The sequence below is a fragment of the Epinephelus lanceolatus genome, chromosome 20 (genome assembly GCF_041903045.1).
Source record: "Epinephelus lanceolatus isolate andai-2023 chromosome 20, ASM4190304v1, whole genome shotgun sequence".
NCBI classification, from domain to species: Eukaryota; Metazoa; Chordata; class Actinopteri; order Perciformes; family Serranidae; genus Epinephelus; species Epinephelus lanceolatus.
Window position 1 is genome coordinate 30,141,269 of NC_135753.1, and position 22,819 is coordinate 30,164,087.

General features: G+C 40.9%; 1 protein-coding gene across 1 annotated transcript in view; it reads left to right on the forward strand.

The window, feature by feature from the left end:
• Window positions 1-540: 540 nt before the first annotated feature.
• Window positions 541-22,819, forward strand: part of LOC117264997 (uncharacterized) — a 78,534-nt gene continuing 56,255 nt past the window's right edge. The window contains exons 1-3 of the mRNA XM_033639362.2: window positions 541-1,187; window positions 1,606-1,698; window positions 3,828-4,009. Of these exons, the coding sequence (XP_033495253.2) occupies window positions 1,637-1,698; window positions 3,828-4,009 (244 nt within the window). The 5' untranslated portion in view covers window positions 541-1,187; window positions 1,606-1,636. The remainder of the gene's footprint in view (window positions 1,188-1,605; window positions 1,699-3,827; window positions 4,010-22,819) is intronic.

Genomic DNA, 22,819 nt, shown 5'->3' on the forward strand with positions numbered 1-22,819 from the left:
GAGACTCTACATTGTTAAGGATGTTAGATCCGTGACACAGTAAAGCTTTTGTTTTGAAGGCGTAATCATCTAACTTCCGGCGGAATCTTGGCCACTTTACCGAGCTCGGCGCTGCACCCAAACCTGTCCCACAGATAAAACTTCATTCTGAAAACTACGTCCGCTGAATTCATTATCGGTTGGAAGAGGTCCCGTCCAGCGCTGTTTTACATTCACGTGCAGCAGGGTTTCGTTGTTAGATGTGTGTTTGTCTTTAGAGGGCCGCGGTAGCAAAAAAAAAAAAAGCCCTCCGGTCCGTGAGCTCCGTCGACCGCGGATAGCCTCGGTGTGAATCTGGAGATTTGTGCTTCTGCTGCCCTTCGCGTGTGATCCCTCCCCTCGCGTTGCTCAGAAAATGTGTGTGTGCTGCGCGCGGCTGTGGGCTCGGGTCGGGTTGGGCTACAGCGGCTTTCAAGTGCTCCTCGTAAATATGCAAACTCATGCACTAAATGTGGTTAAATCAAAATATAGGCTACATATAATTGAAAACAGATGACACTCTAATAATGTTATTGTTGGTAGCGTTTTAAATATTATTTTAGCAAGCAAACAGACGCTGCAACGACGGAGTAAAGAGAAAATACTACATATGCATCTCCTTAATGTTGCCGAGAAGCCTACCAATCAAAGGGTGCAGAAATTAATGAGAAAAACAGTCATGCATTATTCGTTGTCACGCTCCCACTCAAAAGCACTCGTCTCAAATATATTTAAAAGCCATATAAAAAGAATTGAAAGGCAGACATTCACATTAACAGACAGCACCTGAAAGCGGCATAGACTAAGCCCCGTGTGTGTATGTGCATGTGTGTGCGCTGGCGCTCTGTTTGTGAGGCAGAGAGTTGCGTGCGAAGAGCTCGACATGTCATTCAGAGGAATCCGCCACCTGAAACGCGAGGAAGTGAAGGCGACTCAATTGGGTATAAAGCATCAGCCAACATCTGCCCCGAGCAGTGCAAAGCTGATGAAAACATCAGCTCGGAGCTCATACAGGACCTCTCCGATTTATTTTATTTCCCTTGGATTTATCATTTGGCATAACCGAGTCGGTGCACCCAGGGAGACGCATCTCTTTTCTGCACTTTGAGTGAATGTGACTCCACAACCATCACTATACTGGAATTAACTCATACCCACAGGGATTTTGGGTCAGTGCTTATTTTTAATTTTGCGTGATTTTACATTTTAAAAGATCATTTTATTGTTTGTTTTTATGGATCTTGTGCTTTTGTAAATATTGATTAGATAAGTTGCACCAGTGTGTTATTGTGTTTTGTAACTACCGGCAACTGTTAGTGGGCTATTAAGCTTTCAAGTGCAATGAATCTTAATATTCTGCTAATTCACACAGACATTATTGTTTAAATTTTAACTACAGTTTAATTATAGCTATTTTGCTTTAATTTGGGGATGCAGGGATTTGCTGCATTTCACTATAATAGTAGCTTTTAATGACATAATGTGCAACAACCGGTCTGAACATGTTTTTATGCCCACTGTCTTGCATGTGTTAAGTTTCGCTCTCCAGCCATATTTAAGTTAACGTCTTCTCTGTCTCATCCGCAGCGCACCTGTTACCTCCACGGAGCGCAATATCATGATCCCTCCGGGAGACTGCATGTATGCGGGCAGAAAGAGGAGGAAGCCCGTGCAGAAACAGTTAAGGAGCGATAATCAGTCTGTGATATTTGTTAAATCAATGCTTGCTCAGAAATGGTTGCACATGTTGATGCTTTTTTTTCTCTCCTACTGTGCCAACATGCAAGGGGAACTTTACTCTCAGACATATGGTCTGTCACATTAAGGAGTAGTTAAATTATAATGAATCACAGGAAGTTAGAGAGCGGCAGCACCACGAAGGTGTGAAAGTAACGGTATAAGCTCCAGTTGGTATAGACTGCCAGTTTTAATATAATTGTAGCACTAAAGAACATGTCATAATCACATAACCAGCAGTCTAATAATCATACTATTATGAGTATAGCACTTAATATAAAGTGGATATTTGATTATAAGCCTCTTAAGGTTTGATATATGTCTGTATTTCCTCCCTCTTGATCCCTAATAATTGGCAGTGGAGTGACATTTAGCATTTTTTATTCTAACTTTGCATGTACATGTCATTACCCCACAGGAGTTAAAGCGTGTGCCTGGCTGACAGTAATTTAGGTGTCTGTGGTTTTCAGTGTTGAGGACAGTTGTTTTTTGGGCCATCTTGTCAGCTGATGTCATGAATAGTGAATTGTAGCTTATGTAAGATTTTGAAGAGGGAAGTGGTAATTTAACAAGGCCTGTGGCATTTATAAAGTTTTCATGTTTTGCACCGCCTTTGCTGCTGATCTGAAAGGAAGTCTTTGCCACATCAAATCAATACAGTTTGTGCAGTGGATGGAAATATACTTTTGAAATTCTACTCTGCTAGTTATGACGCTGGATATTTCAGGGCTTTGAATTATAATTCAGTGCCTCCAGTCATCCATTGATTTTCTTTGTTTAATATTTGAAATAATGATGTTGTTGTGTTTCCTTTAGTTACTCATAAATATTGTTGCGCTAAGGAGGGAAGAAAACTTGAGATTATCTGAATAATCTTGTGACGTTCAGATGTTTTTTGTACCAATAGTAGCTAGTGGAGAACATGTGATTATTCATTAATCAGAGTAAGTCAGAGTCAAAGCTTTCATGTAAAAGTATTTGTCTCTGTGGAGATGAACAGAAAACTCTCAGCTGTGGAAATAGGAGCTGACCATTACATATGCGGATCATGTTTAGTTCAGCTGGTAACGCTGTGGTACCCCATACTAAAATACACAAATAACTGTGCCTGAGGAGCATTTTACGTGCTCTGCGGCACCGAGAAGTACAGTGCAATATGACCAATAACATTAATATCACGAGTTTCTGAAAAGAGAAGAACAGACACAGTGGATTTAGGTAAATACGGATACATCACTTAAATGTAAACCTACAGGTTTCATGTCAGCATACAGAGAGGTTCTGCAGGGAGAGAAACAAAACTCATTTGTTTTGTCTTGTTGTGAAGAAACATATCGAACTGCTAAATAAAGAGACTTGTCATTGGAGGAAACCCAAGTCATCGTGGTGCATTGTGTATTGTGGAAGGCTGAGTAAAAAAAACATAGTTTAAAGAAAGAGGGACTTGTGCAGAGTGTGGTTTATTTGGTCATATGTTTTACTTTCTTGCCATACTTAACTAGCGTGAGAAAAAACATGAGTGTAGTTATTATACAGAGGAACAAATATTAAGCAGAACTGACCTATCTAAAAAATAAATTCATACCAATTGCGCCCTTTAATTTTTCACACTGATCCAAAAAATTTAGAGAATCATATAAGCTCCAGACTGACTTGATATGAGTTTTTGTGTAAGATACATTTAATACAAGATCTTAGTCAGAGTTTAGAATTTAGAAAATTATATAAATAATAATTAATAGCATCTTTTAACATCTTTAAGACCAAAATCATGAGGGGTTAGCGAGTGTACGCTTTATTAAAAAGCTTGTGTCATGTTGTGTGGATGAGATTCAAACTAACTTTGCCATTAACAGTAGCGAGGCTCTGACAACTTCTCCGTGTGCTGCTGTCACTTACTGCCTGTTGAGTACTTTCTCGGTGTAGTCAAGTATGTCCCAACTAAAACACACGATTTAGTCGAGACCTTTTAGCAGAAACTGCTCTTATTTTACAGCTGAATGCCTGACACATGTCCCAATACCCATTTAACCCCGTCTATCTCTCACCCCCTCTATCTGTCTCATCATCAGGAAGCCGTCCTCTGCCAATGAGAAAACCAACCCGTCCAAGCGGCACAGAGACAGGCTGAATGCTGAGCTGGACCGGCTGGCCAGCCTGCTGCCGTTCCCCCCGGATGTCATCTCCAAGCTGGACAAGCTGTCCGTGCTGCGGCTTGCAGTTTCCTACCTCCGTGTCAAGAGTTTCTTCCAAGGTAGGTTGAAAATTGATTTTAGTGGCAGGTGGAGGGGGTATCTAATTTGAGTGTGGGTGTTTTTGTCTGAGTAGACGGTGTTGATAACTGGCATATAGGTCAAAGTTGTCCACCTCTGATACGCATTTATTATAAAACTGACCAACTAACAAATGTGAATTGATTCTAAGATAAGATGTAATGTAAATATCTATATTATTAATAGCAGTTGTAATGTTTATTTGTATTCTTAATAGGCACAGAAATAATAATATCCTGTTTTCTGTGGAGAAGAAACATGAAAACTATTCTGCAATATTTTAAAAAATTGTTAAAAATTTTCTATATCATTTAAAAAATATTGCCTCTTAAAAGCTGAGAAAAAATCTTGTGTACCCCTTAATAATATTAGTCAAACACGTGTTGAATGGGTAGAAATCCCCGAGGCCTCGTGACATGAACTGAGACAAGAGATACTATCCAGTAGAGCAATGGGCAAAGAGTTAACAGCACAGTTTACATTATAGGAGTTGTACTCTTCTGTGTTGTCTACACACATTGTCTTAAAGCAATCACTATTTTTTGTGGTCGTGCCCCATTAAGCAATATAACAGAGAATGTGTTTCTTATTTTGTCTAACTCTCCTGTGTTGCCACCTTTCTTTTGGGGTTTGTTTTATAATTGAAGTTTTGTTTAGTTAGTGAGAATTATTTATGATGATTTTAAGAAGGCGTCTCTGATAGCATCAGTGTCAATATGAGGCATGTGTATCTATTCACTCACCCCAAATCCCTATGGCCCCTCGGTGTCATGTAGTCACATGTAATTAAAACGTATATTGAGGCACACTCTTGTTTTCCCACCCTCCCGCCATCCACTGAATGCCTCCCTTCCTCTCCTTGTGTTGCTCCACAATCCGTTTCAAATATTCATGGGCCGCTCAGCATGTGTTTCATTGCTGGTAGCCTCGGTTGCTACCTTATCAACTCAGAGGCTGTTGGCACAGCTGGATGCAACAGCTCCAAGACAAGAGGTAGTGTTTGTTTTATAATGAAAAGAAGAATAAGCATCACCTTTTTGTATTCTCAAAGAAAATGCTTGTAATAAAGTAAGAGGGAGAATGAAGGAAAGAAGAGGGCTGTGGAGAGGAAGCAGAGGAGAGGTCCTGTGAGGATCACTAGTCCTGGGGGCTAAAAGAAAGCCCTCATCGAAATCTGTTTTCTTGGAGACGTTGGCGAGGGATTTGTACGGTTCCGACCAGCTGAAAGTTTTGCGGCCATCCCCTCCTCGACACATGTGGCTCTCCTCTTTCACCTTCTGCTCTTCTGATCCTTGCAGTACTTCTAATCTCCATCATCTGCTGCCTTGGTTTTGGCATGGCACCCAACAACTGGCATCCTGTTGGCCGGAGTCATGCAACTTTACACAACACACTTACTTGTTTTACCGTGAATGCTCATGTAGCTTAGTCATCACGCAAAGTTGCAGTACAGGTGCTAATTGGACTTATCAAAGGTGCCTTTCCCGGATAAGGGATCACGCAGAGATAAAGACCGCAACCGCTGCCTCAACGATGGGTGATGCTGAGGAGTGTCGGTGCCGAGTGAGAGCTGCAAATGGCCCAATCTTCTTGGAAAATAGAGAGGACTCAGTCATGTGTGTAAACCTGCTAAAAGTGTTGAAAGGTGTGTTGAAAGTGAGTGGGGTTGTTGCTCATGTGTTGTCAGAGTGTTAATAGCTTTCTGTGCTCACCTTCCAAAGTTACAGTCAGTTTTTAGGCACTAATATCAACAGTACAGGTGGCATTCATCAGGTGTTATTTTAGGATCTGAGCTCTTTAAACATGCATTAATGCCAAAGCCTCTATTTGTTTGCTCTACCTCTGCTGGATGCCTTGTCATCAGTGGCAGTTGTGACCAGCTTAGCTGGCTTTTGATGCTACACTAATGAGATTAATCAGAGTGGAACATGAGGGATTTGGTTCTGTATACATCTGCAATCTCTGCCCTCCCTCTCTTTGGTCAACTCACCAAGTCACAGTCGCAGTTTTTTCCACTGATATTTAAACATGGAGTGTGGCCATGGCTCCTCCAGATAAATTTAAGATGACGAGCAACAAGTATATGTCCACATCCTTCCTGTGGTTTGGAACAACAGTCATAATCATCTTTTTTTTCTCCTCTCCTTTAATCACCGAGTCATTCACTAGACACATGCTAGGAAACCACGAAACCTGCAACCTTAAGTGTCATTTGCATTTATAACTGTCTTATAGAGGAGGAGGAAAGAATACTCTTCTACTCATACTGATACAGTTCTCCTTTTTGTCCACTGGGGGGACTGTGTGAAGTTGCCACTTAGTCATGACTGATGTCCACTTCATTTGGTTGTGATTAGGTGGGTACGGTATTTGTCGACAAGTTAGACTGCACTTTGTTTTGTTGTTTTAAAACAGATTTACTGTTAATTTACTCCATTATAAAACAGTTGAAGGGATAGAGATACAGGAGGAGAAGAAGAAAATCGTGTGGCAGGTGGTTCTGGAAACACACTGAGATTCTACTGGTTGTCTCTTGTTGCGTGACTGCTAAAGGGTGGAACAAAGTGAACAGTATGTACCTATGTACTTTATGCAAATATACCCTAAGGCTTTGTGTGTGTGTGTGTGTGTGTGTGTGTGGGTGTGGGTGTGCGTAAATAAAAAGCGACATTAGACAGGGATTCACCTCAGCTTGTTTCACTTTTTCATCATATTCTATTAGATTCAGCTGCGATGTGCTCAGGGGCACAGTGAGATATATGACCTGGAATGACTCTGTGTGCTATTACATGACAAAATATATAAACAATGCTATTTGTGTGCAGTTATGCACTTCGACATTGATTTATAAATTGTCTTATTTCACTTTTATTCAATAGATTTTTTTATTCTGCCTGGAGGGTGCAGAGATCCACTGGTGTAGAAGAAAAACACATCTTTCACAAGGATGCCTGACACATAAATATAATTGGATGTACGAAAATATGTTCATATTCCAAATCTCATAGTCCTCTCAGCTAATAACCATTTCTAGATGTCCACATTCAGACTATTATGAAGTTAAACTGAAAAACTGATTTCATTTTTAGATGGACAGCCCCTCTGGACAAACATTTGTCTCTTCACTTGTTTCAGTGATGCTGCTATCCCAGTTATCTCTCAGTTGAAAGAGCACAGTGGAAGTACATACAATCATACCTCAGTATACCATGGCACAGGTTAAGCATGCCGAGCCAGCAAAAATGGGCCACAAGTCCAGAGGGGCCCCTCTGAAAAATAAGAAATAAAATAATAATAATATTTTTTAAGTCATCAGTTCATAGCCTACAGGCTGTGTGGAACTCTTTGTCCCATGTTTTTTTTTTTTTTTTTTTTTTTCATTTTTGTTTTAGGTCAGGATATCTATATTTTCAGCATTTTTAGGCAGATGCCCAAGCGAGTAGGTCCATGTGAATGTGTGTGTGTGTGTGTGTGTGTGTGTGTTGACAGTCAGCAGGCTATAATTCTCTTCTCTTCCATGTTAGGGCTCTGCCCTCACTGTAATTGCTGAGCTTGTTAAATATTTACCCTAAGGATTAACTATCCCTCCTCCTTTGTCTTTCTGCCCGATTGCTTTTAATTCTCCTCCGGTGTGTACGTGTTTTTTTAGAGTCCGTTTTGTGCGATTGTATTTCACTGCTTTTTGTCTCATTATCTGAAATTGGAATTTTGCTTTGTTTCAAACATTTAATCAGGTAATGACCATACATTCAGAGGGGATCAGGTAACTAAAGGCACATCTTCAAGGGAAAATTATTTGGTATTATTACTGAGATGCTGACAGGGGGCTGTTTTTGTTTATTTCAGGGACATAAAAGCAAACAGGATGTTTTGTAAAGCAACTGATGCAAATTCAGAGTGTGAATCGAGGAAATATGACATATACTTTTACTCTTTTGAATCACCTTTCCTTTTGTTCCTCCTCTTTTATCCTGTGTCACTGGACCAAAATAAATTAAAACAGGCTATAACAGAGCAAGCAGAAGTCAGCAGGGCTGGAGATGAGAATCACATGGCAGTTACAAGGCAGAGAACCTAGAAACCACATACTGTAATACAGGGCAGCCGTCCCTCTTCCTACCTATTTATAAGTTGTGTTGCATTGCTATAAGCTTGATATTATTTGGTATAATTCATGCTAATGCATTTAAGTTTGCTGCTGGCATCAAATATGGCAGCATGGTCAGTGGCCTTACGCCTAAAACTATGATGCTCTAGGTACCCCTCTAGCATCAATTTTGGACACCCAGCATGGATTTATAAAGAGGATAAAAGCCCTGTTCATGCCTATTAAAGTTGCGTTAAGTTGCATACTTGCTTTTGGCCATGTTATTGCGCTAGTTTGTCGTCTCTGTCAAGTAGCTGTCCGTTAATCACTCACTCTATAGTATGGAACAGCACTTCAAAATATGAGCCCTGTGCCAGAAATTCACTGTACTTTGTGAGTCACTCAGAATGGACCTTTGACCTACTTTTGGGCTGCAACCCACCAGTGGGGAACCACTGCACCAGAAACTTTAGTTGGCAGAGTGGCTAACTTCCTGTTTAATCGTATAGCTCTACACTACTGAAATGTTGTTGGATCTTTTTTCAGGGGTTGTGACACTCAAAAAATTTATCCACTGATTTACAGACATTTCTTTCAATGGGAAAAAGTATTTTTGGGCCCAATGGCATCATGTGATGGTCTTGGAAGTTGTAGTTACACAATTTGTCCATTATGTCAAATTGGCATCAAAGCCTGGCGCTGTTCCTGGGGTTTGACACTCAGGGACGGCATGTCAGTTTTCATTCGTTAGATGCCTAGTGTCTTTTCGTAATAAATTTCAGTGTTTACGGGAAATGTAGGTTTTATCACCAAAACTACTTTATGTTGTCTGACTAATGTGATGTACATGACTTATATGACATTTAACTCAGTGTTTCACATGGGACATGAACACCGGTCTCCTGGGTGAGAGTCCTGTGTTTATTTGAACCATCAACCACCCCTCGCTCTCACCCAACTTGTTCTTTCTCGCTCTTTATGCTACATCATTGCCACAAAATTATTGGAAAGCCCAGTACGTCACATTCAGACACTAAAGGCTGCCTTGTGTGTCGGAATCAGATGTCGACAGCTCTGACCAAGCTGCTGTATTGGCGCCCTGGGAATGAGAACAGGCTGTGTGGTCACATCCAGCTTCATTCCCTCTCACACTCTCTGATGAAGCAGAACATTTTCAAACAAGTATTCTTTCAGAAAAGGTAATTGTAAAGCATGTAAGCTTGTGACCAGACGAATGGCGGTTCAAATCCCCAGAATAGCTGGAAAAGTTTCAGTTGGCAATCACACTCTCCTGGACGACTACTGTTGAAGTACCCCTGAGAAAGAACTGCACTCGTATTTTTGGAACAGAGCGTGGCATTACATTGACATTAAACCCTGACAGCTAGTACAATGTGTTAAATGTAAGAGTGTTGGCTGTGTGCATTACTGTTATGTGCAATGGTGGCTATTTTCACTCCATGTGTGTGCAATGAGGTGTGATAGACTCTTATTTTGACGGCGTCTGTCACCATATCAGGTCTTGACCCTCATGGCACTGTGATCAGATTCCCCATCACACCCTTGGGGGAAAAAAAGCAGCAGCACTGGCACTAATCCATATGTATATCTCATTGCCCGTATCTCGCTCTGTCCTCATCGTCATTCTTGGGATCACACACACGAGGAGTGTATCCTTCATTTTGTCCAGCACACTAGCTTCTCCACCCACAGTATTGACTCACAGGAAAATGCTTTTGCGGACCTTCAAACCACACTGCTTTGTGGGTTTTTTTGCATAATTTGCATTTTATCCTGTTCTTCCATGTTTCATGTTCTGTTCCAATTAGAGAGCAGAGGAAATTTGAAGTTGAATGATGGGTTTCAGACGAGTTTAAACAGGGTGTTTTTTGTTGTCTGTGATTCTGGGGAAATGGTATGATCAACATCAAGTTTCAGTTAACTCCTCAGATGATTAAAATCACCAAATTGCTACCTCTTACAGGAACCTCCTTTAAATAAGTTGTCTGTATTTGCCAGTAAATGTAACTTTCTGCCTTATTGTTGCTTGTTTCATGATATTATTTATGGTGTTATAACATTATATTGTAAAACTACAATACAGAGAAGTGGAATGACTGTATCTCATTTTAGATCAGCATGCAACAACCCCTGTGTCCTGTTTGGCTTTTGGCATCTGTATACCATCAGTTTTACCACTTGTAGTTCTATACCACACATCTATGGTTAACTGAGCAGAAGCTGAGGCAGATTATTTAACGCTTTCTGTTTGACATCATCTTGCAGTAGCTTTTCAACAGAAGTGAGCTATATATGTCACTGCTGTCAGTTGGGTTGGAGAAGTCTGTGCCTTCCACTGTAATATTGCATGTACTATATCTAACATTCTTCCCATTTATCCATTGCAGAATAATACATACACACATATTATTCAACACACTTTGGCTTCTGACCTTCATTTGTACACTCTCCTGCATAGCTTATGCATTTTTTTCTCTTTTTGCATCTCAGAATAGACCTGCACATTGACCTCCAGGAGACACCAACAGCCTGGAAACCATCTATATGTCTTCAGTGCTGTATTGCTTAGCTCTCAGTAAATGATCCACCCTGAAAATCATCAATGTCTTGCAATACATCATAACAGCCCCTAAAGTTACCACCAAAACAAATTTCATGCCCAAATATAAATGCCTGTGGTGTAAACGTATCCACATCACAGCGAGGTGTATTTATAAATGTGTGTGTCTGGAAGCCCTCAATTAAAGCCCCACCTTCCCTCATAGCTGTCAGTCCAGTTACAGCGTTGACAGGGTATGGGAACACACAAACATAGACACACACAAAATGTGATGAGAGATCAAGTGCAAGTATGCCTATCTGTGCCAGGTTTGGTAACGTGACATGCCGATTGCCTCACAGCTACGCAAAGTCCATACAACAGTGTTTAGATCTGCACTGCGCATCTGTGTTGCTAATCTCCAAACATGTGTCAGTCAGTTTCAGTATGTGTGTTGTCTGCCTCTAACTGCTGGGTGAGCTATTATAAAAGAGGAAGAGAAAGGCCACAGAGCCCACAGACTCACGGCAGGCATACGACACTTGTGACGTCAGCAAGCAGACAGGAGACGGTTTTGTAACTAACCAAGTATCATGCAATAGAGGAAGGATGGAACAAGGCAAAACAATCAGTCTAGATCCTTAGTCTCTCATCTACACATTTTAAGAGAATTTCCCAGTTGTAAGCCCCCTGTGCCAGACTGCTGGGGTTAATCTGTTTCATGTCAAATCTGTATCAAATCGCGTCAGTACAAGTGCAGACAATTTGCTTACCCTAAGAAGGAAGTGTTGCAACATGATAGCAGTTTCTGAATGGAGTCTTTGCTCAGGGGTGAAAATATGTATCAGGTCACATTATAGACGGACTTTGTGTTTACTAAACTCTCAATGACCCCACACTTTTTCCTTCCCCATATTCTGCAACCCAATGGCAGACAAGACTGTAGGGCAGAGGCCAAGACAAATCAGCAGGCTGCATGGACTCTAAATGAAGTGAAAAGGTTTAGCATTAGAAAGGTCAACATGTGGTCAATTCACTGCTGTTTTCAGAGTTTGAAATAAAATGTCTTCTCAAAATTTGAGAATCATATACTACAACCGCTTCACATTCTTAAATGTTGCGGGGAGATAGTATTGGCAGCTTGTTCAAATTACACTCCTTAAGTCCATTCCAGCACAAATCTGTTCATGTTATTACCCTGAACTAACAGTTCAGCCAGTCACCTTTTTTTGCTTTTTAGAGGAGCTCTATACAGTAATCAGAGCATATCTATGATTTAGAAGGTTGTCTGCACATGGCTCTCAACATGGAGGTGGCTGAGCTGGCAGCTACCAGCTAACGATGCTAACAGCACGAACAGGGCTAATAACGGCAACAATGCTGACAGAGCGACTGGTGTTAATCAAGGGAAATTGGAGGGTGGGCTTTGTCTGGATATCAACAGTAACAGCAGTGCAAAGTGGTGGCGATTAGCTAGCCAGTGGGATACGAACACAGGACAACAAGCAGCTTGCATTACATTATACACAGAGAGAACTTTCTCCGCTAAGGATGCCTTTACTCTGCTATATCTTTACATAGCAAATAGTGGTTTGCTGTTTTATTAATATTCTAAATATTGTATACAGCTCATTTAAAGCAGCCAGTTAGCTTAGCTTAGTTTAGCACAAAGCCTTTTTACATTCATTCTTTCATTCATTTTCTGTGACCACTTATCCTCTTAGGGGTTGCAAGGGGCTTGATCCATCCCGGCAAGAGGTGGGGTACACCCTGGACAGGTCGGCAGACTATCACAGGTTTAACATAGAGACAGACAGCCATTCACGCTTGTTCACCCAATTAACCTAGCATGAATGTCTTTGGATGGAGGGAGGAAGCTGGAGTACCTGGCGAAAACCCACACTGACACGAGGAGAACATGCATACTCTGTACAGAGGGGCTCCCCCACCCTGGGGATCAAATCCCCCACCCCGGGTTTGAACCAGGATCCCTCTTGCTGTGAGGTGTCAGTGCTACCCACTACACCACTGAGATATAACATGTTAATGAGTGAGCTTTAAAGGTGCTACTTTTGGAGCTACTCTGTTTTCAGTCTTTTTGCTAAGCTAAGCAACTTGGCTGCAGTGTATTTACTGAACAGATACAAGAGTTGTTGCAATTTTCTCATCGAACTCTCTGTTTATTTCCCAAAATTTGAAACTATATGTTTAATTTTCTTTACTCACTGATAGTGTGTAGGCTGCCTGCTCAGTGTTATAATGGCCTATAGCCTATCCCAGCATGGGTGGAGAGTTGGTAAATACTTTTGACAGGTCCCTCACTGTAAATCTAAGATCCACTGTTTAAATATTTGTGTGCATTGCATATTTGGACAGAGGGCAGAGTTAGCACCCACTCTCCAAAAGGCACTTGTTGAATGTAGAGTTCACACTTATCCCCATGTTCTTGCAATTACGCAGAACTGCCCCTCATATTTATTTTGAAATGAAGAAATAATAATTCTCATATGGTTGTAGATATTTACTAACTATTTTATTAGAATCCAAATAGCCTAATTTTGGTTCTTTCAAGGGACCTATTCAGGTTGACCTGTGGCACTAATATCATGGGCTCTCAGGTTGTGTCTATGGACTGAGTGCACAGCTCATTAACCCATTTGTTACATCTGTCTATACCTTTTTTGAAGTGAACACTCAAACTCACTCAAGGTCCAACCCTTTGACCTTTTCATTCGCCTCTGTTGTTTGACCCAATCACGGTCTTACAGGGATTAGGAGATAGAAATCAGCGGGAATCAGTTAAACTTCTTGGGTAATTAGTATCAACTTGACGAGCTGTGAATCAATGCTTGCATGCTGATTTCTTGATGCCTTAGCTGCGTAGGGCGATTGCACATTTCAGTTCTCCAGCACGCAATGCTTCAAAGCCCAAAGGATCCAAGGACTTCAACCCATCAGCCCATCATATCAGTTAAATGTCATATGTCACAACAGGCCTGAAGACAGATATAAGCAGACTGGCCAGCGCTATTCTGGTGTTGGTGGCACGACATCTCCAGTTCACCCGGAGCTGTTCCATTACAACACTTACATTATGAGTTATAAAAGGTGATGCTATGAATGGCATGTTTTCTTAAAGAGGACCAAAACAGCATTTTTTTCCCTGAGTAACCAGCACAACTGCCAGCAGGCCATATTCTCACGATTTCTTTTGACAGTTCATTAGATCATCTGATGTAGCTTCTCATCCTGATTCACATCAGTTTTAGTGATCAACACACATCAGTAAACCCTTATAAGACCTAGTGATGTGTATTGATTAAGAGCATCCAGGGAGATAATGGATCACAACATCCCAAACTGTGTGTGCGTGAATGCTGTTGAAGCAGAGAAAATTTGCTCATATGTGTGATTATCATCATCAGATGGGGGTTCACATCCTGTCACCCCATTTCCATCTACGTCTTTTATGAATTTTTTGTCCTTCTTTCTTATTCTTTTTTCTTTGACCATGACCATGATAACATTCCCCCCCCCCCACCCCTTTATTCCCTTTCTCCCTCCCTATGGGGTTCTGCCCTTCTGTTTGTTTCACTGACCTCTGCGAAAGAAAATCACCCCTCATCTCCATGTGCTTCATGAAGAGTGCGTGATCAGGCTAAATGCCAGTGCTCAGGCTTTTCTCCTTCCTCTTTCCTACACATGCGATGTCTGTAATTCCGTGCGACGAGTTCTATATACAAACGTAGACGTATGGCTGCTTAATACATTTCCAGTGTAAATGTTAATGTGTTCTCGCTGTTATGACTAACCTAATACCAGTGCTCAGGGTCTTGTCATTCCTTTCCTTTATTTTGGCATGCTAAAACCCTGTCCATTTGTTGTGAATGGGGTTAGACAGACATAGGTTTATACACTAAAGTCATATCCTTTTAATGATTTTTTTTTTATTTAAGTTTAATAAAATTCTCTATGGAACATTTTAACATGTTTAAATTTGACCACTTTTATACTAAAAATGGTTGGGTCAATAAAGCAGTATTGGAGTTAACCACACCAAGGATGCAAGGGTAGAAAATGTGTCACATGTGACCTATGTGTCACACCAATCAAACACAAGATAATGGGTTGGATTCACACTGTTTCTGTCATTTTTAAATCAGGATTATTTACCCAAGCAAAAATATAGCACAGTTTGGACCAACCATCATCTTGGGTTTGATTGGGACCCAATGGTTTTCTGCTCACGGGTCCTGTGTAAAGTTAACCCAGTATAGCGTCTGTGCCATAACAACCAAATGTGTGGGTCAATTTTGACTTTATTTATGCACCCAAAAAACAGTGAGTGAAAACTGACCCACTGGTTTTCAGTGTGCATAAATGTTTCCCCAAGACTCCCCAAGAGGAACCACCTCTTAAATTATATTGAGATCATTGTCAAAGTCACTCTAATGAAATTATTTAAGGTGGGACAACAGCTCCTTAAAGTGGGATGAGATCATTTTTGTTGCATTATCACCACAAGAAAAATCACACTAGTTGCTTTATATAGTATATTTCAATTAAAATGCTATATATGCTGTATATATATGCTGTATATATATGCTGTATATATATACTACCCACCCAAAGGTTCCATGCTAAATTGCACATTAGTTGCATGTCGTCTCACTCTCCCACCCTCTTGCATGTGTGTTTGCCCCCTCTGCTGTAATCAGCCACACAATAGCTGTTAACTAGCGCGACAGGACAGCCACGCTAATCCCTTGTATGTGTCGAGAAGCATGAATGGAAAAGCCGCCTTATGCATTTAGGATCCTCACAGCTAACTCATTAGTTGCTTGAATCAAAGGCATGACACTGTCTTTGTCCCTTCCTGGCCTCTCGTGCCTCAGACACTGAACTCGCTTGAGTGGAGTTGGGCTCTGTCGGCCAGAGGGAGGAAGGGGGGGCAACAGAGCCCCCTGGGATCACAAAAGGCCATAAGTGAATTACTCAAATCAGTGCTGAGGGGGGCCCCATTAGACGCTAACTGTAACAGCTAGTGGCGGCCGCTCAGCGAGGGAGGTGTGTTTGTGTGCAAGTGTGTGTGTGTGAACAGACGGGTAGAGTGTGTGTTTGAGTTTGAGTGAGTGTGAATAGACAGCCAGGACTCATGCAGAGGGAGCAGAAGCCTTTGTTGGCCCAACACTATTGTTGAAAACTGTCTTGTGTAATTACTGCCACAGCTACCGCCTAGCGCGCTGCTCTGCCTGAGCAAAGGAAGCTCAGAGGGACAAGGAGGGAAGCAACAAGCGCACCGAAGCCCCTGGAGTTTGAGTTGATAATTATATTATGGAAGCACTTTAAGCATGCAGTGGTGCTGCAAACACGCTGACAAATCCCAGCTGTTGTTTTACATAGTTTATAATATCATGGCATTCAATTAGAAATCTCACATGCTGCTCTGAAGTCAAGTAAATTTAAGGTTCAGAGGGTGTGCAAACTGTAGTTAATCTACAGTTATTGAATGGTGATGTTATTGGCAGATGTATTTCTTATTACAAACATTTGTTCTGCTTTTGGTTTGCAGTGTAGCTGTGCTATTTTTACAAGTACGCCACTGTAGCATGCTTAACCCCAACTACACCCCTTTTGGCTTAGATTAACTAATTTCATATTGCCAATTTATATTCATCCCCTCACACAACAAACAAATAGACTTTGTTGATCTCCATGCAGACATGGAATATGGTTTACAGATTCAGCACCGCCCAAAGCCACATGTTGAAAGCCCATTTGATAACTCATTAAGCCTCGGAACAGTCATTTTTTTTATTTGTTGTGGCATGCGGGCAGTTTTGCTCAGAATCAGCTTTTTGAGTTTATGAAAAAGTTTTGCGACTATTTATTATGAGATCACTGAATTTAAAAACCGAATCCATTTTGCAGCAGTGCTGGAATGCGTATGACCAAAGAAAAAGCCCTACATGTGGCCTTGATTGGAATTCAGCATTGCAGAATTAACCAAATCAGTAGTTGAATCCAAGAATCAGATTTTGTTATTGTCGAGCCTGTCTGTGTCCCTGAGTTATTCTGTTTGCATGCTTTAGAGACAGCCCACAATGAACTGATTGATGACATAGATTCAGTCCCCTGTTGCCTCCCGAGTGCACACCCGAGGCCTATTAGCTACAGCACAACCAATTTAACATGGCCACCCGCATAAAAAGCTCACTGGTGTCAGTAATGCGATCTGTTGATGGCTAAACCGAGCGAATGGAGAGGCTATTCACAGCGGCTGATGAATGAACTCAGCGACACTGCTGCTCTGGCACAATACCGAGCAGCATCACTCCAAGACAAACCATCGGAGCAAAAGGGAAAAATCACAAGAAAGTGACGACTCAATTTAACAAACTATGTTATTGTTCTGTTGTGTATGAAACAAATTCTGCAGCATCACCTGAATGCATCCATTTTACCTGCATACTTTCAGTGTATATTTAAATACCAACACTTAGTCAAGTGAAGGAATGAATACAAAGGAACTGAAGCGTGGGCCTTTTATAAGCAATATTACTAATGCAATCAGGATTGTGTTTGTTCTCTGAAGACTCGCGTGGCATGAATTCCACATGTACTTCATGTCATCAAGTTGTGTCTGTGCACTGGCTGCCGAGGCTCACTGTACACCAGACCGTTTGATTTGTCTGTCACCTCCATTTATCTTAATTGAAGCATGCTTCAGTGTGCAACAGTGGCCAGGCCCGGTCCCTGCTGTTGTTGCCTAATGTAAATCGATATGTTTCCATGTGGTTGGAAAGATCACTAACCAAAGGTGGCATCTGACCCGATACAGCTCAATACGCTAACTACCGTCAGCCAGATGAGGTCCCCTTTCATCAGCATTTGATATGGGAAAACAGGAGAACGTAACTCGCCTGAGTAAAAATAGTCCCTCAGATAATGTCAAATGAAGTTAGGGTTATTTGGAGCAGCTTTGTGGGGGAATGGGTTCTTTTTTTCAATCTCAGACAGACTGTGTTGTAAATTCACCATACAAATTTAACTGATACTGAACCAAGATATATATTGCTGTGTATGCTGTACATCGCAGAACATGTATTTCAGTAAGAAAGAGCCGTAGTAAGGGCTAATTAAAGATAACTAGAGAATGTGATGCAAGAGGATGTTTAAAACAGTTTGTGCATTTTTTTATTGGCTGGCAGGCCTTCGCCGCACTCACCCAGAGCAATCTGAACTCTGTTTGAACTGCTGCTCTCTGCCGAATTATGATCGAATGAGTGAGCCTGACAAAATATTTTTAGGGTGGAGAGAGAGATTTGTAAGTGGAGGGTATGGCAAGTGGGAGAGAGGGTATAGACAATCCTTCCTTATCACAGACACACACACACACACTTGGGTGCTGCAAAAAAGAAAGACAAGGTGAAGCCAAACATCAGTTAACAGCAGCAGGATGGTCTCTGACTTGACAGCGTCCAGGCACATTGTTAAAGAGGAACAGCTCTGCAGGGGCAAATGTCTCACCCAGGCAGCCAGGTATCCAGTGAGTCAAGATGACAAAGTGTGTGAATGTGTGTGTGTAACAGGGTGACTGAGAGGGAGAGAGGCAGTTGCGTGACTTGTGCTTGGCTCAGCCGTTCAGCCCCCCAGGCAATATTTGTTAGCCAGGAGAAAGGAAGGTATATATCTTAAGTGTTCGACAGTAAACAGAGCCGCGACGGAGCCCTAATGCTCACTGGGATTTGTTTGAGATGTGTGCAGTATTGAGGTGTGTGTGTGTGTGTGTGTGTGTGTGTGTGTGTGTTCATGTGTGCACTGCAAAAAATGATGGGCAGGGTAAGGGTTTCATTTTCTATCCCCTCATGCATCAGCATCACTTGAAATTTCATCACACTGATAAAACAAATGAGAAAAAATCCAGTGGGAAATGATGATTTCGCATAATAACACACGTGCATTCAAACACACAGAGATCGAGCTACAGGGCCGCTACAAAGTCACTTCTTGATGCCGCCTTTGTGTTTTTATACAGAACCAAACAGTGACGGAGTCATGTCTCTCCAGTGTGTTATTTTAGTCAGCAGGTCAGTATTGCAGAAGGAAATAAGGTATGATGGGCAGGACGTTTAACACAACAGCATCTGCCTCTAGTATAACATTTAACATACGCATCAGCAGCGCTTTATAAACAATAACAATGGCATTAACATGGTTGTAATAATCATTTACTGTCCCTGTTATATGGCAGCTAATATGTCCGCTGCTTGGAGGGTAAGATGCTCCTGGACCTCATTTTTTCCCCAATTTTTTCACATTTTTGGCCCTGTTCTTCTTAAGTTAGCTGCTAACTGCTATCAGCTGCGTTTTAAATCTCCCAGCTGTGGGACACGCAAAATACACCTTCAAAACGTCACATGGGTTCTGTCCTGTCGGCTGTCCCTTTTATACAGACATCTTTTCGGTGCTGTTACTAACTCTGCTGTCATAAAGGCGAGACAACTCTGTCCCCCCATTGTACCTTTTATTGTACCTTTTATATAGAACGGTAAAGCAGCATCATGGCGTGAAATTCCGGCCTTGAAGAGGCAGTGTAAAAAGAGCATATGCCAAGATGCTGTTGACTCAAGACATTCATTTTATAAGTGTTTGCTTTATTTATAAGTGTGTTGAAATTGTTAATTCTACTTGAAAACTTGAAACCAGCAAAGTTTTCCTGATATAAATTTACTAGAAGATGAGCCTTTCCATTTTTTAGTGTGTGTGTCTGCAAGCTGGATCGCTGACCTCCCACTGGAGGTTTTCACTAACATCACGAGCACTAAAGGCCCACTGGGGGAGTTCATGGTGAAAGCTCTCTGAGGCTTTCTGAGTGGCTTAAACTGTAGTGTCAACTGAAAAAAAGAGAAAAGAGTAAAGAAAGTAGTGACTCAATAATAGAAGAGGAGAAGAATGCTATTTTTAAAAGTTATGTTGCAGTCCTTTCTTGAGATGAGCTGTGGTTATTGTGTCAGTCTTCTTTGGATGTAAGACACTAGTGGTGAAATAACCCCAGCACACACACACATACACACATTAAAGTATTTCATATGAAGCACTTTAGGAATCTACTGTCACATTCAAAACAAATATTTGAGTAACATTTTTAAAACAGGAAGTGCAATGTAGTAGCCTTTTGTAAAAAATAGTACATACGTGACGAAGCAAATTGGTGCATTTTATTGTTACTGTCAGTTATATACTCGGTTACCTAATTTGATCAAATGAAACAAAAATTCTTTTGCCTGCTGCAGCCCTAACTGAATCTTAGACACACATCCCCTCTGTTTCATCTCTTACTCTTCAACTGGCGATTCAGCTGCTTTCACCACTTAACATGTCAACTGACATTTCGACTGCATCCACCTCTTTCTCCTCTGTACTGACATTTAAACTCCTGTCAGTGCTTACACTTTGACTGCCACCTTTAGCCCTTGCAGGTCTCAGATCATTTGCAGATTTACTGCAACTGCTTTCAGTGCTCACACCTCAGCTGACACTTCACTGACATCATATTTCTATTAATACAATTGAGCTGGCATGAGGACTAAACCCAAATAAAACCCAAAACCTAATATCAACATTTTTTTAAAATCTTATTTAATTGCACTGCATACATATTTGTTCAGCCTGTCCTTGTTCTGCGCTCTCTATTTTGTATGAGAGCTCTGCTTGGTGCCAGGGACTGTTGGTCATAGGATGGGCTAACTGTTGGCATCACACAGCTAACAGTCATTAACGGGTTTAGAGGCCGAGTCGAGCCATTTTAATGTCAGTGTGAGTTTGTTGGAACCATTATGACAGCTTGGTGTCGGATGTAAGCCATAAATATAAATCTCGATTCTTAAATTTGTTTGAGCTAGAATCCTGTTTCTGCACTTCTGTTTTCAGGCGTTGTCTCAGATTCGGAGCTTCCAATGTTCACTATTTATTACTACTGAAGCTCCAGAGCCAAAACAATTGGGGCGACCTTTGCTGGCACTATTCTCTTTTGCTTTCACTTTATCTGATACATCAGACTACAGTAAATTTATCTTCTACACTTCCACTTCTTGTGTAGTGCCTACACTTTAGACTACATTTCAACTGACATCTTTAATTTTATATGCATGAGATGGCACTTATCTCATTTTAGGCTTCAACTTTGACTGACACCTCCAGCTCAATTTGCTCCCTACACATGAGCTGACATTTCAACGCCTTTCAGTGCTTGAACTTTAACGAAGTCTTCGACTCCTTTCAGCGCTCCCCTTTGACTAAAACTTCAACTTCACTCAACGCTTACGCCTAAATTTAATACTCAACTTCATTTAGTGCTTACACTTAATCTGTACACTTCAACATGTTTCAGCAGTTCCATTTCAAATTATGTTAGTATTTGTACTTTAACTCCTTATTTCAAATATAACATTTCAATTACCTAATTTCAGCAGAAGCTCATGTTAATTTTCTTCAGTAAAGTTGGCCTTTTCTAGTTTAATATGACCTTTTTATCTCCACAAATGTCCATGTCTTTTATTCTATGTGCAAGGATCACGGCAGATCTGTTGTCTGTCACGGAGGTTCCTTTTGTGTCTGTGACCTCATTAGAAATGGAGCTACAGGCACCAGGCCTCTGGACCTTTCAGGGACGAGCACAGCGCTGATCTGATGACTTATTCATCAGGCACAATGACACGACCTCTTAAAGATGGTACATGACAGAGAGCAATGGGATCAAGTCAGATCATCATATCAGGTGCAGGAGCTCATCACGGCTAATGCAGCGAGATAAGTGCAGCCTGAGTACAACACAGGCCACAGTTAGAGACACTGTGGTGAGTTTTGAATTCAGATTTAAAGTCAGCTCAGAGGCAACACAGCGGATATTTGCAACAACATGAAGAACAACAAGGAGAAAGAGAGAAAGAAAAGAACTAGAGAAAATGACAGAGGTGGTGGAGAGACTCTGTTTCTGTCCCTGAGGATCGTGTTTAAATTGGCATGTTGCAGAGAGAGCACTGTTAGACTGAATTTAAACAGCTGCCGGCTTCACCCACAGCAACACACACACTCGGGCCCTCCCCTGCTCTAAGTTTGCGTGCGGAGCAGGGAAATTCTCCATGCTAATGTGCCAGGGTTTGTTTTCATCATCAAATTGCAAATGTTTTAAATATGCATCACACACGCACATACACATACACACACACACACACACACACACACACACACACACACACACACACACACACACACATACCCACATTTATCCAGTCAGAGCATTGACAGTCTAATCCTTGTTTTCATACAGTGTCATCTGTCAAATATAGAGCTGGAAGTGGCTTCCACCCATGTTTATTTTTCATATGCCACTCCCATAATTTTTCAATCATATTTTATTTCCAACGCGGCATTTCTTGACCTGTAATGGATCTCAACACTTTGGCTGGCTGTGTCTCCAGATTAACACATGCAAGAGCTTTTCACAGTTCGGGATAACAATTAGCCCGAGAACAGGGAGATTAAAGAGGGAATTGAGGGGCGTCTCAGCATGTTTATATATTGACTGTACAGCCTGGAATATGAAGCTTTCACATCTTAAGCCCTTAAACTGCAAGTTACCACAAAAACAAAGTCAGTTAACCAGTCATTTAGTGACTAATTCTTATAAACCTTTATTTCCTGAAAACAAACAAGATTTCCATATATATACATATATATATATATATATATATATATATATATATATATATATATATATATATATATATATATATATATGTATGTATGTATATATATATATATATATATATATATATATATATATATATATATATATATGTATGTATGTATATATATATATGTGTGTGTGTGTGTGTGTACTTACAATGTCAGATGTTTTAATTAAATGTGAAATAATGAGGTAAACATATGTAAAAGTAATCCCTGAGAGCAAAAACCTCAGGTTTCATCTGTTCTGAATTCTCTGTTTGCAACATTTTTGTTTTTTTCTCTATTTTTGAGACAAGCTGACATCAGATTGTGACAGATTTCTTTATATCATCATCTGCTTCAGGCATGTTACATTGCATAACCTACACTGCTACATGAGGCTACATTCTA